The 17,502-nt window shown below is 38.9% G+C and overlaps 1 protein-coding gene across 1 annotated transcript in view; it reads right to left on the bottom strand.

The window, feature by feature from the left end:
• Positions 1–236: 236 nt before the first annotated feature.
• LOC128995321 (THO complex subunit 5 homolog) overlaps positions 237–17,502 on the bottom strand; it is a 59,046-nt gene continuing 41,780 nt past the window's right edge. The window contains exons 8-19 of the mRNA XM_054420308.1: positions 16,450–16,573; positions 13,774–13,891; positions 13,646–13,734; positions 13,460–13,577; positions 13,332–13,420; positions 13,146–13,263; positions 12,449–12,545; positions 11,704–11,935; positions 6,555–6,743; positions 5,883–6,001; positions 4,721–4,893; positions 237–1,067 (exon numbers count right to left, since the gene is read on the bottom strand). Of these exons, the coding sequence (XP_054276283.1) occupies positions 995–1,067; positions 4,721–4,893; positions 5,883–6,001; positions 6,555–6,743; positions 11,704–11,935; positions 12,449–12,545; positions 13,146–13,263; positions 13,332–13,420; positions 13,460–13,577; positions 13,646–13,734; positions 13,774–13,891; positions 16,450–16,573 (1,539 nt within the window). The 3' untranslated portion in view covers positions 237–994. The remainder of the gene's footprint in view (positions 1,068–4,720; positions 4,894–5,882; positions 6,002–6,554; positions 6,744–11,703; positions 11,936–12,448; positions 12,546–13,145; positions 13,264–13,331; positions 13,421–13,459; positions 13,578–13,645; positions 13,735–13,773; positions 13,892–16,449; positions 16,574–17,502) is intronic.

The following is a 17,502-nucleotide window of genomic DNA, read 5'->3' as shown; positions in this document are numbered from 1 at the left end:
TTGTATTTCTTTTGTTGCAGGCAAATGGTTAAAACTATTACGTGACCTAGTACGAAATATAAAGAGGCGCCGGTGCACGTATGAAAATACTATAACGATATGATTTAATTTGAATAAGATTCACTTAAATCTTATGGTACTGAAATTAATAGTAAAAATATTGATTTATTCTAAGGTGGTAAAAAAACATACAAAAACAGTCATAGATCCTAATTTATTTCCATAATCAATGACACGATTTTGAAAATACAATATAACATCTCTCTACTTTTACTGGTATGTTAAAAAAGTAAACTGAAAGGTTGAATTTGTCGCCTAGTGTGGCCACCCCCAGCGACTTTGTCGTCGCGACAAAAAAAGTCGCCGCGACAAAGTCGCCAAGTGTGGCCCTAGCCTTAATGAGTCAAGCATAACACCAGCTTTTCACAGTATATATATATTAGCTAGTAAGCAATGCCACAAAAATTATATCACCCTACATTTAAACCTACTCTCTTTTAGATTCGTCATCCTATTCATCCTTATTGATCAGCTGAAGACAATCTTCTGGAACAACTTCTGGCCAGCCCAGGGATTAAACTATGATATGGTATCTTGTTTTTTTTTTTTTATCAAATAACAAATTAATTAAAATTTCTTATTATTATCACATTTACACTTTTTGGTGTTTCATTCATGTGTGACTGGGATTCACTAGCATGGCAGAAGGCCACTGTCCTGTCCTATCCATGTGGTCAGGTAGCCTTCCATAAACTTAACCTTAGACTGGGTACAATTTCTAAATTATTACAACCAAATAAGAAACATACAACTGTTAACTGATTGTTCTCTGCTATTGAAATTATATAGCAGACCACAAAAATTTGGATACAGACTAAAACAACTTTACAATGAAATATGTAGATTATTTATTGACACAGGATTAGAGTACTAACTTAAAATACAAATCTGTAAACTAACACACAATATTATACAAATATCACATTGTGGAAAGTTATCTCTGGGTGAAGTGGAATGCTCCACTGCTCAGTTCCATCTGTTTGAACGGCCAAGCTCTGTTTCGACCCCTGCAAACAAACAAAATCATTTAAGTTATCTAGAAGGACAATGGCCTCCAATTTGACCTTGGAACAAGTTTGATATTTTCAGTAGCCTTAAGGTCCAAACTAGTGAATGTTGTCTGCCGTTAATTTTTGATTGTTCAAAACTGGACCTATATTTACTTAATCATGGGGATTCCAATAAACTATTCTTGCGAAATAATCAGTTAATCTCAAGTCTAGGTTAAGTACGAGTAACTAGATTATCACATCATCCTTCACTGATGTTCACTTTAAACAGTTTAAACAGCACATTTTGGTGAGTTGTCATCATCGCATGACTATTTGATTAATTTAATAATTTTATAATAACATGACCTAGGAGTTTATATCCAAGAAAAAACTACAGTAGGCCTGAAAATCTGTTTGATATATGTTGTTTTGGTACTTGAAATCTCTAACACATAAAACTACATAGCATTAAGATTAAAAAAAAACATATTTGCAACATACAGAACCTCAATTAACCGGGGGCGGATCAACCTGGTGGCGACTCAATTGTGGTCAAAGATACCACTGAAATTATGTCATAAAACTATACTATCTCAAGAAAAGTAAACAAAAAATGTATTGTTCAAATTGTATTTCTATTCCTAGTGTTTTAACCCTCCCAGTTTCAAACATCAATGCATCGACGGTGAAGGCATGCTCTGGGGTGTCAAGCCTTGATGCATCGATGGTTATTGTCTTTTAACTATATTGTCAATTTCAGTCTGATTTGGACTGGGTCTTTCTCCTAGAGTCTGCTTCTATATCCTTACTTTTGTTTTTCTGTTTCCAGACGTTTTGAGAAAAGGTCAATGTTTTGGTTGCTATGTTGCGTGTTGTTGTTGTTTACTGGTTGTTTGTTACTAGGTATATTTTCTTTATTGAAAATTCATTTTATATGTTTAGACTACGTAGTTAGATATGCATAATATAATTAATAATGACTATCTTGTTGGTAAGCTTTCAATTCCTTACAGTCAAGCCTTGAAAGCCAAAAGAATTTGCTCCTCTGACATAGAACTTAAAGTTCAATGACAAAATTAAAAACTCTCTTACTAAAGAGATAATCGGGCCAATCTGGTTGAAAATCTTATTTGTCTTGCACAATCAGAAACCACTAACGATAGGCCTACTCAAAAAAGAAACTCCCGACAAAACCTGTAACTTATCACCACGGACTCCAATCCTTAAACACAATCCTAAAAGATGGATTCAAAATCCTCAGAGCATCCCCACACACCAAAGACTTCTTGGAAAAACCTCCCACAACTACATTCCAACAACCAGCCAATTTAAAGAAAATATTACTACACCCTAAACTGGGAACTTCCTTATCAATGGTTTACAAAATCCAGGGAGCCCCCAAACCTCAATCTCAGATAGGCCTAACATTTTCATTTCCCCTTTCCACTCCTAAAAAGCAGACTTACACTAAGTGTAAATAATAATCAATGACTCAATAATAAGGATGGACGGGTCCCAAAATTTAAAGAAATTTTCGGGGAAAAAATGTTCCAGATTTTCGGGACAGGATTACATTTTACTCGGGAAATTTCAGAACGGGATTTGATCCGATCGTTGGTGATTTTGCCGCTTTGCGAGTGACGATAACGCCGCTATCGCAAGAGATGTTCAAGATAGTTCCATGAACGCAGGAGGCGAAGTCATTTAGACGAACGCGCCATGACCGTAAGTCATTTCACCGATCGCGCCGTGACCGCGAGTCATTTCGACGATCTCGCCGTGACCTCAGTTCATTTTGACGATCGCGCCGTGACTGCGGGTCATTTCGACGATCGCGCCTTGACCTCGAGTCATTTCGACGATAGCGCCGTGACCACGAGTCATTTGGACGATTGCCCTGTGACCACGATTCATTTGGACGATTGCGCCGTGACCACGAGTCATTTGGACGATTGCGCCGTCACCACAAGTAATTTAGACGATCGTGCCGTGACCTCGAGTCATTTTGCCGATCGTGCCGTGACCACGAGTCATTTGGACTATTGCGCCGTGACCGCAGGTCATTTCGACAATCGTGGGTCATTTAGACGATCACGCCGTGACCTCGAGTCAATATTATACTGTTCTTTAGATCTGCTGTATAAAATAGTTACACATCTATTATTTATTTTAGAATTAAATATAAAATTCAATTTTAAATTAAATTAAACAGTTTATATAAAATACTATATGTCAAGTTAATACATAACCAATGATATCATAAAATTCGTGGGGCAGATTCCTGAGAAAATTTTTATTATCATATACGTCTTTGCACTTACCAATATGGTCTTTTTCATCATACAAAATTTGATAACAATTGCTTCAGCCATCTAGGAGGAGTTTACGTATGGCGAAATGCATAAGAGCTTCACTTGCTCCGCTCAAATAAGAATTATTGTATTTTTTTATGGATTTTTGTGTCCCTATTTAGGGTGTCAACCAGATTTTTGAAATTAAATTCACAAAATTTTCCCAACTTTTCTTTTCCATAAAAAAATCCTGATCCTAACTCAGTCCATTTTCTATGTTTTTCCATCTTGGATGACGCCATAGTGTCAAGTCAGCATGTGTCGCGGCAACCCCAATCTTCAACATGGATCACAATTATAAAAATCATAAAAATATCTTGCGATCACGGGGCCATGACCAACATATCCCGTGGTCACAGTGTAATCTCCTGGCAGCGCAAAGATTTCTTGCAATCACGGCGCCATCATCAACAAGGCTTGCGGTCACAGCGCTATCTTAAACATCTCACATGATCACAAAACCATTGTTAACATGTCCCACTCTGCGACGCAATCGTCAACATATACTGTAGTCACGGCGCTATCTTCAATATGTCTCGCAGGCACGGCACTATCGTCAACATGTCCCGCGGCCACGGCATTATCGTCAACATGTCCCACGGCAATGGCACCATCGTAAACTTGTCCCTCATGTGCGGTGCTATCTTCAACATGTCTTGCGGTCATGGCGCCATCTTCGACTTGTCTTGCAGTCATAGTGCAAGTGCAAAGCGATCACAATGACATCATCATCGTCTCTTAGGTTGGTGGAATCATTCTGAACATTTCTCGCAATCTCTGAGATTTCATCGTAAACCCGCAATTCCGGCGACATTTCTGAAGATCGTGGAAACGTCATCATCGTCACTCGCGATGCCTTCGAAGTCACTGAAGATGGGAACGAATCAAACACTGAGAAAATCTAGATCATTTCAGGATCCGCCCATCCCAAATTTTGTGAGTTGGATAGTTACGAACCTACGGTAGAAAATCATTACGTTTTCACAACTGATTCCAAACTTTCAAAATCCCACTTTTCCGTCTGGTAGACACCCTGGTATTAAGTACCATGTTGGATTGACCAGGGTTTCAGTTATCCGGAGCCTTCAACCCCTCTATTACTCTGGTTAATCAAGGTTATATGCAGTACACTTAACATAGTTCTTTGTGTTTTCTCATCATTTTGATGTTTTACACACCATTCTGCAGAAAAAACTCACCTTTTGGGATTATAATGTTTGTAAAAACATGATTAAACTCTATTTTTGTAGCTGTTGGTCAGTTTTATTCTATATGTTTATTGGTTGAACCTTGGGTATTAAACGAAGTAATGCTAACCTGTTGGATTGGATGAATATCTTGTCCCGTGGGAAGTCCTGGTTGGTGGAAGCCTCCAAGAGAAGGTCAAAGTTGGTGACAAGACGCAACACTTGGGCTGTCAGCAGATTGTGGACAGATTTGGTCTTGTCTATCAGCTCCTTGAAGTAGGCATTCACCTCCCGCTCTATATCCTATATGAAATACATATTACTAGCAATAAATAAGCTTTTAATATTATTTGAGGGATTATTGCAGACATTTTCCGTCACAGTTAGAAAAGGATTTTTTACCTAGTTTCAGGATCTGGAATCTGATTCTGTCCTATGGTAAAAAAACACCTAAAACAAAACAAGAACATTTTTGGAGAAGAAGATAATTGTTGAGCTAGCTTGCCTGATAAAGTTAGAGTCCAGGAACTAATGGACACACAGTAAAAAGTCACAAAACATAACACTGATATTTTGTCCTAATTTAATGTAGGACTTCTTCAGAGGTAGGTTGAAGAAAAGTGTCAGTTAGGGACGGTTCACGAGCTCGGGACGTCATAGTCCACAACCAGACAATTTTCCCGGACTATATAAGCGACGCCTAAAAAATACTGACTATTTAGATATAAAAATTGTATGTATGTGCTGTATGTAAAAGATCATCTAATGTGCAAGACTGATCTAGGCATGGACAGATCAGCAGATGGCCGGGATCCTGAACAGCACCACACGCACACAAGATGTTTTCCTCGTCTGATAAGAGACCCCATTTCTGCATGTTTGTCTTGCATTTTGGTACTTCGACCCTGAATCGATTTAGGGTCTTCCACACCGTGTAATGTAGCCATATCGGTAGCTAATTTTTGGAAAAGTGAAGCCTGATTTCCGAACACGGAAAGCAAGTAAGTAAGGTAGGTACTCTCTGAACTGAAAATGGTGTCAGGTTCTAAGATCTCTAAACGTCATGAAAATTTGTTTTTTACCTATGTAATTGTGTCGGGAAATGTCTGCAATAATCCTTTAAATGACATAAACTCGTCATCACCAAAAATGAACTTTAAACAAAGTTTTAGCGATAATCTGTGACGATGTCAATGTTATTTATTGTTTTGTGAAAGAACCTGTTAGAGCAAAACATGTTGTGATTCAAGTAGGATTATATGTAGTGGCTGTAGTAAATTACAATATCCTACCCTGATGGAGTCATTGTTAGAGGCCTGAATGGTCTTGTTCTCGTAAGAAGCTTGCAGAGTGAACACTGGGGGCAGAAGGGGGTAGCACTGCTTGATAGCAACAGCCACTGTCAAACGAGCTACAACAAGACAGTACATGAGCCAAACAAATGTTATGCAAACTGAATGAGGAGAAGTACATGGTCCTGATAGTATGTTTGAATAGGTGAAACACAACATCTGTGGGGTACTTAAAGGTTTTTCTGGCTAGTATTACATTTAAAATCAACTAGATACTTGAAGTAGACATCCCATCTATATAGAGCAGATGTAGCCACTTTATATAAAAAAAACAAACAAAGTTAAATGAGTTACTCACTAGGTGTGCTCCTGTCAAAATTACACTTTTCCCTTTATTTGTTGATAGATCTACTGTGATCAATCTACTGTGATCATTTATGTGACATACAAGATGCTGAGAGTTCTAAGGTGTTCCTTTAAGTTTAACTTGGTTTAACTCTTTCTGGATGGTAAAAAACAGGAATAGAGGATTTTTTTTTATATAAAGCCTAATACAATTGAGCTAGGTAGATGACTTGTTGCCTGCAATAAACTAAAATTTTTCTGGCAGAATTTAATTTTTTTCCTTTAAGTGATTCGGATGGTTGGTGTTCTACTGTACATGTGACTCACCAGATCCCCGCACCAATGTACCCTTGTACAATATATCTCTCTCAGTGACGTAGTGGTGTTCCACCATGTTGGATGTGAAGCCCAGAGCCTCGTACTGAGCCCAGCTGAGTGGTGTCCACTGTGTCAGCCCGGACACCAGTTTTGGAGGAAACATCTGTCGTATCTCCGCCTCCTCCAGCTTACCATGCTCTGTAATAGTTCCACATACTATATAAAACTTCATGCAATTACACATAGCACATACTTCAATAGGATAATTCAATTGCATCCTCTCTGGATATACAGGGTGTCCTTACAACTGATGGATAAAAAATGCCTATATAATTCTCATACTTTCCCGCTGGAAATTCAAGAATTCCTGGATATTTCCCTACAGCTTATTTTAATGCATAAAAAAAAATCATGGAAATTGTATTAATTATTTATGAATGAATATAATTAATTTTTTTATAAGGTCAAATACCGTAAATCAGGCTAGACCCGGACAGGGGGTCTTGACCCGGACAGACAGCGCTTTTCTACAAACTACATTATTTGTAAACTAACCTGCATCAATAATGGCCTGGTTCTACGTCACTAGACAGAAAAGAACATAGTCGAATCAACTGCACCAGTTAGAATCACGTATTTAACCTTTTTTGATGTCAACTAACAGGTCTACCAACATTCATTTTTTCCCAAAATGAAATATGCATGTCTAACTTATATGTATAGTTTTCATAATTATTGTCGTGTCGGGTTGTAACTGGTATGGAAATATTTAGAATTTAATACCGCATTATTTGATGCAATTTAATATTATACTCCGTATATATAAATATATATAATGCGCTTTTTACGTTCACCGGTTTAGAGTATGACACTTCCAGCGGTCTACTCCGTGGCAGCGCTTGTCGCCCGGCGACTGCTCGAACATTGGATTCCCGCCCAAAATTACGCGCTTTCTTTACTACCTAACCTACCCGTTTTGGTTATGTTATGTTACGTCTCCAACTCTTCATATTGTATGATACCTAGTTTATGAAAGTTTATTAGTTTTTTCGCTGTGATTCATCATGAGTGCTTCAAGATTACAATTAATTGAAGAAGCGGTGAAGGAAGTGAAAGAAAAGAGACTGAGCATAAGAGCTGCGGCAGAGAAATATGGTTTGCCGAAATCTACTATAAGCGACCATGTTACTGGCAAACATAAAGGCACCCACGGAAGGCAGCCAGTATTTACTACAAAAGAAGAGCAGGTGATGGCAGCCCACATTGAGAAGGTGGCGGAATGGGGATTTCCGTTTACAAGACTAGAGATTAGATTTCTAGCAAAACTCTACCTAGACAAAGATGGAAGGAATGTAGAAGTATTTAAGGACAATTTTCCCGGTGAGGATTGGGTGGATGGCTTTATGAACAGGAACCATCATCTTCGTCTGCGCATGTGCAGAAATATAACATTTCGACGAGCAAAGGTAAGAAAAATTCATAACTAGGCCTTCCCAACTAGGCCTACCTAACTAGGCCTACCTAACTAGGCCAATCTAACTAAGCCTACCTAACTAGGCCTATCTAACTAAGCCTACCTAACTAGGCCTATCTAACTAAGCCTACCTAACTAGGCCTATCTAACTAAGCCTACCTAACTAGGCCTTACCTAACTAGACCTACCAGGTAATGTTTTGCTAAAATCTAGTCTACAAACTATGATAGTTTTTACTTTAATCTAGGCTATCATCAGTGGCGGTTACAAGCGGGGGGGAGCTATAGGGCCCAAAGGCCCCCCTTGGTCCCTGAAAATATAAAATAAAACATCCGGTACATTTTAAAATAGAAATGCGACGGTAGGTTTTTAGACACAGTTATAGACGTTGAAAATTGCTTTGAAAAGTCACCAAACTGCTTTTAAAAATACAGTAGAGTCCCGCAAACTCGGCACTCGATAAGACGGCAGTCTGGATAACTCGGCGATCACCTAGCTCAGAAAATTAGTGATTTTTTGAGTCCGAGTTCAACATGGACTCAAACCAGTTCAAGTAAAATCATTCGTAACTTGTAAAAAGGATTTGTTGTACTGTATCTGATGACTTAATACTGACTTGTATTATAAATATAAATAAAGAAGACAGGTAAAAGGCTTAACAATTTTATTGTTTTAATTTTTTACCCTAGTTCCCGATAACCCAGCATTTCATAAACTCGGCACCCTTCCAGCCCACATTATGCCGAGTTTGCGGGACTCTACTGTATCTTATTTTTTGGGGTGGGACTATACGAGCCTTGTTTGATTTTTACATAGGTCCTACGGAACCTACCTATGTCTGTTTTGAATAGCCTACTGGTACGGTACCTTACCTTTTCAAGTTTTATTTTTAAAAACAATTTTTTCTTCCAGATCGATGCAGTATGTGTCACTACGTACTTTGAAAACCTTGCACAAACACTGGACAAAATCCCACCTGAAAACATCATCAACTATGATGAAACTAACCTGACGGACGATCCAGGTTCCAAAAAGTGCATCTTCAAAAGAGGGACGAAGTACCCGGAGAGGGTTCTCAACTCGTCGAAGAGTGCAATCTCTCTGATGTTCGCCGGCAGTGCGACTGGAGAACTACTTCCACCCTACGTCTGCTACAAAGCAGAACGTCTGTGGGACTTGTGGGTCGTTGGGGGTCCAAATGGGACCAGATACAACCGGTCGAAGAGTGGGTGGATAGATGAGACCACATTCACCGATTGGTTTAAGACCATCGTTTTGCCTTGGGCCCGATCCAAAGAGGGCACCAAGGTTATGATCGGTGACAACCTGTCCACCCATTTTTCACCAGAGGTAATAAACCTTTGCAGTGAAAACAACGTGTTGTTTGTTTGTCTTCCTCCTAACGCAACACATCTGTTACAACCGCTCGACGTTGCCTTTTTTAGGCCTCTGAAAGGTGCCTGGAGGGACATCCTTTGCAAATGGAAGCTAAATGCCGATCGTCGGCTCTCCAACCTGCCAAAAAACCATTTTCCAAGCCTCCTGAATGAACTGATGTCTGCGATCTCCTCAAACGCTGCGAAAAACCTTCAAGCGGGATTTAAGGCATGTGGAATTGTACCATTAGACGCCCAAGTGGTTTAAAATAAACTACCAACCACCACACAACCAGAAACTCCGACTGAAAAAGCCAAAAATTTGGTTGGAGAAGGCGTCATCGAACTACTATCAAAGCTCAGATATGAAGCACCAGGCGCAGGCAGAAGGAAGGCAAAAAAAAGACTCAATGTTACACCAGGGAAAAGTGTATCCCAAGATGACGTGATTGAGAACGCAATCCCTACAACTTCTACTGACCTCCCATCTGACTTGTCTCCACCCAGGAAGCAGAGGAAGCGGAAACAAATCGAAGACGAATCGGAGAGCTCAAACCCTGATGACGATCTTCTTTCGCTAAAGGAATTCTCAGACGAATTTAATGAAGATCCGCCAGAGGACGACGAACATTTAGTCTTCAAAGACCCCGAGGTCGGCGATTGGCTATTAGTAAAGTTCCCCGGGAAGAAATCAGTAAAGTTTTATGTGGCCCTTGTAGAGGGTAAAGCCATGGAACTGTTTGTAAGATGTGCCCGAAATGTGGAGAAAGCCAGTTTCAAGTGGCCAGATCCAGAAGACAGGTGTTTCATAGACTATGACCAGATCGAAAGAAGGCTCGAACCACCGAAATTTAACTACAAAAATGACAGGCTTGTCTCTTTTTCCTTTAAGAACTCGTTTTCTGGATATAACGTTTGTTAAAGACTTAACGTACGGTAACAACGGCTTCTACGCCATTTTGTAGGCCTAGTGTCAATTTTTCATATGTTTGTTTAAACTTTAAAACCATATACTGTACCCGTAATAAATAATTAATTGTTTGTTTAAACTGTTTTGTTCAATATCCTAATCTGTTGTCATTGACTATTACAACTCCACATGTATTTATTTATGCTTTTGGTTCCTATTTTATCTTAATCTATGCTTAAAATATTGAACCCCTTAAAATGTGATGTTATTTTAGAGTTCCTTGACTAACTTACCTTACTAACAACATTTTAAACGTCATTGATATGTTAAAAGACATCAGACGACTCAAAGCACTGTCCAAAGCCGGACAGGAGAGGTTAGTTTGCAGGATTTTAGCATCATTAAATACGTGTCCGACTTAACCCCGATTGGGTGGGTTGACCCGGACACTTTATTTTATTTTATATTTAATTAATGTTAACATCTAAAGAAAGATCTGGGTTAAGGAAATAATAAATGAAAGACGCTCTTCAAGATGGTAATATTTTTATTGTCGATATTCAAAACACAAAGTCGCTATAACCTAAAAATAGCAAAAAAGTGTCCGGGTCAAGCCTGATTTACGGTACTCAATTGTCTAAGGCCTGGTAGTTACTCTTAATGTTATGAGTAATAAATCAAAAGCCGTATTCAATTAATTTTTAAACAACAACAAACCAAAGCTTTAAGCTCAAACAAACCAAAATTTATCCTTTAATTAATTCTTATATGAGCATATAAGAAATTTATATGTCCGGTAATAGCTTCATCATTAATTAAGTCTAAAATACATGACAATACTTAAAATAATAAGAACGATCATAAAAAGAAGATAAAGATGACAACATAAAAACATTGTTATTCTTTCTTGGTTGTACTTCTTTTTTGTCGTACTCTTCTTCAACGCATTCAAAAATTTGTCATGGTTACTTATGCAAAATGAGCAACAAGTTGTCATGGTTACTTATGTAAAATGAGCAACAAGTTGTCATGGTTACTTATGTAACACGAGATTATCACAGGCTACTAATGTTGCCATGGTTACTGATCACACATAGCTTATCCTAGCCAATGGGTCATATAACTATCACATAGCTTAAACACACTATCTACTGGCAAAATGTTGAGATTTCTGGACCTCCAAGATAGAAACCCTACACTATATCAATTACACTATTTCCCTAAAACCTAACTACCACTATATGTAAAACACAGAATAGAGAAAAGTAGCAACCTCTAAAAAAACGAATTATCTTTCTGGTGACAAAAATAATCACCTAGTCAAATAATATAGCAATAAAAAAGAAGCAGAAATAAAAAAAATATAGAAGATTTACACAAAATAAATTTAAGACTCACCAAGCAGCTGTATCTGTTGACACAAAGCAATTCTAGCTTTGAGCCTGCGTTTGATAGCAGAGATGGTGTTAGGCAGGTACAGTTGGCTGACTTGTCGTGAAGGTAAAAGAGCTTTACCAGCCTGTATGTCATCGTCTCCGCTCTTACAAGAGACAAAGTTGAGCCCACACATCCTTTGAGCCCAGATATACGCCAGTCCTAGCTCGCTACTGTCAAAACTGTCGATACCCGCCTGAAATCAAAGTTTGTCCCTGGTTTGTATACTGTATTAAGGGATAGAGCTGGCCTGCTTCCACAATAATTGAGACTATCAACTATCAAATATGATATTTATTTTTGTTATTTTGTTTAAACCTTGGTTATTTTCAACCTTTTTGTGAGGGAACAGTCCAAACCATTTTCTTGTTATTATGTGTGTTGTTTTATGTCGACAAGCACCATTAATTGATAGCCTAAAGACAAATAACGGCATCTGGGTAAGGAAACTATCTCTCTTGGAATCAAAGCAGTAAATTTATGATTTGAAGGTGAGGACGGTAAGGATTGGTAAGGTGATGGTGGAACACTTTGATGGGTGTATAAAAAACAACTCAGGGACACAAAGTGCTTTTTACCAGTTGGTGTACCCTAGTTGTATAGTAGGCTTAACCCTCTGCCTATAAATTTGCTGTGTAAAACAATTGTTTGTAGAAGTAGTAGGTTTAGTTATGAATAATAAAAAAGTAAACAATAAAAGAAAACATACTAGCTTTAGCTGGTAATAGTTTGCAGTGTTGGGGCTGCCTTCGCCAAAGTCCTCGGGGAACAGCTCTGTCAAGATGTGTTCACTGTGTAGTAGCTTGCTAAAACAGTGTTCAACGTAAAATATGTGGCACAGTAGTAGGTTACAGTTGATTATGATAATAAATAAGAAAGAGTAAGTTTATATGATTTCCTTAAAATAAACATTCTTTTATGGGGAAATCACATACATTTCTTCAACAGAGCTGCAAAAACAAATATGAGCATAGAAAGAACATAGAAATTCATCTGAAGGAGTATTGTCTGAAATTAAACTAACCTACATCTAAAAATAGCCTGCTAAGCCTATTTCTAATAGTTTATGTATTTTACAGCTTAACAAAGTTAAGTACAAAATTATCAGAAGTATAATAATTAATAAGGTTTGTGGTTGGGATAGCATACTTAACCTACCTAATAAGAATGGGTTTCTTCTGGCACTAAAAACTAAAACGGTAAATCAAACATAACAATTTGAAAAGTAAACTATAAGTGTCTGTATTTTCTAACACAGAAGATTAGAGTTACACAAGTACGAGAAAATAGAGAGAATTTGTTTTCATGGTTCATGTGCCGTGAAGGAATCTTTCTAATCCCGTAAACCAGCTCATCTCAAAATACTTACAACAATTTATTAACAGTTAAAAAAAAAAACCACTTACTTGACAGAACTGGTGGAGCTGATGTTGACCTGTGAGGACAGTTTCAGCTTTGGCTTGACTGTGACAATGTGCAGCCTGACGAGGTAGGAGAACTCTAGACTGATGCTTCCCTGACCATCTGGAGTACAGACAATATCACAAAGTTACAAACACTTACAACACTGAACTGGTGGAGCTGATGTTGACCTGTGAGGACAGTTTCAGCTTTGGCTTGACTGTGACAATGTGCAGCCTGACGAGGTAGGAGAACTCTAGACTGATGCTTCCCTGACCATCTGGAGTACAGACAATATCACAAAGTTAAAAACACTTACAACACTGAACTGGTGGAGCTGATGTTGACCTGTGAGGACAGTTTCAGCTTTGGCTTGACTGTGACAATGTGCAGCCTGACGAGGTAGGAGAACTCTAGACTGATGCTTCCCTGACCATCTGGAGTACAGACAATATCACAAAGTTACAAACACTTACAACACTGAACTGGTCGAGCTGATGTTGACCTGTGAGGACAGTTTCAGCTTTGGCTTGACTGTGACAATGTGCAGCCTGACTAGGTAGGAGAACTCTAGACTGATGCTTCCCTGACCATCTGGAGTACAGACAATATCACAAAGTTACAAACACTTACAACACTGAACTGGTGGAGCTGATGTTGACCTGTGAGGACAGTTTCAGCTTTGGCTTGACTGTGACAATGTGCAGCCTGACTAGGTAGGAGAACTCTAGACTGATGCTTCCCTGACCATCTGGAGTACAGACAATATCACAAAGTTAAAAACACTTACAACACTGAACTGGTGGAGCTGATGTTGACCTGTGAGGACAGTTTCAGCTTTGGCTTGACTGTGACAATGTGCAGCCTGACTAGGTAGGAGAACTCTAGACTGATGCTTCCCTGGCCATCTGGAGTACAGACAATATCACAAAGTTACAAACACTTACAACACTGAACTGGTGGAGCTGATGTTGACCTGTGAGGACAGTTTCAGCTTTGGCTTGACTGTGACAATGTGCAGCCTGACTAGGTAGGAGAACTCTAGACTGATGCTTCCCTGGCCATCTGGAGTACAGACAATATCACAAAGTTACAAACACTTACAACACTGAACTGGTGGAGCTGATGTTGAGCTGTGAGGACAGTTTCAGCTTTGGCTTGACTGTGACAATGTGCAGCCTGACTAGGTAGGAGAACTCTAGACTGATGCTTCCCTGGCCATCTGGAGTACAGACAATATACAAAGTTACAAACACTTCCTACACTGAACTGGTGGAGCTGATGTTGACCTGTGAGGACAGTTTCAGCTTTGGCTTGACTGTGACAATGTGCAGCCTGACTAGGTAGGAGAACTCTAGACTGATGCTTCCCTGGCCATCTGGAGTACAGACAATATCACAAAGTTACAAACACTTCCAACACTGAACTGGTGGAGCTGATGTTGACCAGTGAGGACAGTTTCAGCTTTGGCTTGACTGTGACAATGTGCAGCCTGACTAGGTAGGATAACTCTAGACTGATGCTTCCCTGACCATCTGGAGTACAGACAATATCACAAAGTTACAAACACTTACAACACTGAACTGGTCGAGCTGATGTTGACCTGTGAGGACAGTTTCAGCTTTGGCTTGACTGTGACAATGTGCAGCCTGACGAGGTAGGAGAACTCTAGACTGATGCTTCCCTGGCCATCTGGAGTACAGACAATATCACAAAGTTACAAACACTTCCAACACTGAACTGGTGGAGCTGATGTTGACCTGTGAGGACAGTTTCAGCTTTGGCTTGACTGTGACAATGTGCAGCCTGACTAGGTAGGAGAACTCTAGACTGATGCTCCCCTGACCATCTGGAGTACAGACAATATCACAAAGTTACAAACACTTCCAACACTGAACTGGTGGAGCTGATGTTGACCTGTGAGCAGGGCCGTAACATGGTGTGGCCGCGCCCATGGCAAAGCTAAGGAATTAGCAAGACCCCCTCACCCAGTCCTTTGCACCCGAACCAACATGCCTATCAGAAAGAAAAGTCATGTGAAACAGCCCTGCATGCGCTGGTTGAAAAATTGAAAATGATATCTCAAACGAGGAAATAGCGGCGGCTGCATTCCTTGATATAGAAGGAGCTTTTTACAACACTAGTACTCGCTCTATTGTATCAAAGCTGGTATCAATGAATTTGGAAATCACTGTTGTGAGGTGGGTAGGCAATATGCTCGAAAGTAGGAGAGCACAAGCATCTCTGTGTGGGACGGTGAGAGAGTTGTTGCCCTGTCCGAGTGTGCAAGAGTAAAACCACACTCCGCTTTAAGAAGATGTTGCAGCTTCTTTTTTGGAGCGCGGTCTGACAGGCCAGACTATATACATGAACTCGGACAGCAAAGCAGCGCTAATGGCACTTGACAGTTTTTAATTGACCTCTAAGGCAGTATGGGACTGTCATCAGGCCATGAAAGCCCTGGGAGAGAACAACAAGGCTATCCTTAGTTGGGTTCTAGGGCACAAAGGTATAGCTGGCAATGAGGGAGCTGACAAGTGTGCACATAAAGGAGCTGAAAGCCTGCTCTTGGGTTCAGAGCCGACATGTGGTATTGGTTACAACACAGCACGGAGAGCTGTTCCCCAGTGGATGGGCATAGAACATCAAAGGAGCTGGGAAAGCACAGAAGGCAACATACAGTCAAAGAGAATGCTGCAGACACCTACCGGTGCGATAGCGGCAGATGCCCTTGAGCTGAATAGGAAGAACCTGCAGAAAGTGTTATTCTTATGGAGAATATTGTAAAATGTTGTAGTTTGCTTGTTTATGGATATATTTTTATCAAACTTGGCAAATTTATTTATTTGTAGTAAGCTATTAATATTTTACTAAAAAACACACTTAATTAGCCTCCCTGTAGCGGCAAATTTTGGTACTCGTTAAATCAACTACTGTTATTCAGGCAAATGGAAATTCGCTTAGTCTGCAGGTTTACTGCGGCAGGGGTATTTTAAATATACCTTTGACAGTTTTTTTAATATACATATTTTAAAAAGGTAAAAATTCACCTTTTTTGGCGTGTGTGCCAATCTAAAATATTCTCTAAGATGAGTTCTATTTGCCCTATGAAGTTTCGCAATGGCTAATACGAAAAAGAATTTACATAACTTTGATCTGATACCAAACCCAACTTACTTTGGAAAAAATTAATACAGACATAAAAGTTATATAGTTTTTAAAAATATTATATTTTATTTATAGAGATAGCATGTTGGTGGTAAAACTTGGCTTAAAAACCAATACCACCAGATTAGGTTGTATAATTACCTTTCAGCGAGACAGTCAGCACGACAGACAGAGGATGGGCCATCAACAACATTTTCCTCTTCTCCTGAAGCCTGTCTTGTTTGGACTTTTTCCTGTGGCCATGGTGTCGCTTCCCACCACTGTCCTAGAATGATCGGACATCATAGAATATTCAGAATGTTTATGAACTGTTTTTAATAAATATTTATTTACATTTATACATTTTGAGATGTGAATATAAGAGCAGATTAATCATTAGAATTAATTGGTTCCGAATAAAAAATACATTTTCTGTAGGCCTAACAAAAATCTGTAGCGGCTTGGACGTCCTCCCAAGCAAATTAAACACCAAGCAATGCCCCAGTTCTCTGGTACAGTTATTTAAATGTGTCAATTTAAAGGATATTCTTTAGTGAAAATCTAACAAGGCAATTAGAAATTAGCTTAGTCTGTAGGTTTTCTGCAGCAGTGGGGTATTTATGTGTTTTTTATATAATTTTATATACAAATGGTGTTTAATTTGTTTGTGAGGACGTCCAAACTGCTACATATTTGTACTATTCCTACAGTAAATGTATTTTTTATGCTAAGAATCAATATATAGTACTTTATATTGGTAACAAATTGTCTTTCATATTTAATTTTTTTCTTTTTTATAAAGAGAATTGTGAAGTAGCAAAGTAGATTGGTTGCCGAATTGTAGTGACTTTCGTGATGATTGTGATAACGCGACTGGATAAATAAGGAGAACAAATACACTGATTGATGGAAGCGAAGAGTTTTCAACTTGATTTTCCTGTCTTTTAATAAGCTGCAGCCAGTAGTAGACTTTAGCAACATAGTGTTCAATGACCTTTTAACAATTTATTTTTCAACTTGTTTCAAATAAATAAATAAATGTATTTTATTCCGAGTTGAATCAATTGTGTTTTTCATTATTTGTGGTTTCCCTACCTATGATAATCGATATTCTATTTAAATTTTGTAGGCTAATCCGAACAATCAGCTGGTCTAAACAGTGTTCGGTACCAATTAGATCAGACTAGCCAGGATGCTTGAGTATTTGTTTTGGTT

Source organism: Macrosteles quadrilineatus, unplaced genomic scaffold (assembly GCF_028750875.1).
Source record: "Macrosteles quadrilineatus isolate MER2022 unplaced genomic scaffold, UCM_ALF_1.0 Scaffold_1__1_contigs__length_201487025, whole genome shotgun sequence".
Classification (NCBI taxonomy): domain Eukaryota; kingdom Metazoa; phylum Arthropoda; class Insecta; order Hemiptera; family Cicadellidae; genus Macrosteles; species Macrosteles quadrilineatus.
The sequence above is the reverse complement of the archived record's forward strand: the minus strand, read 5'-3'. Positions and strand labels throughout refer to the sequence as shown.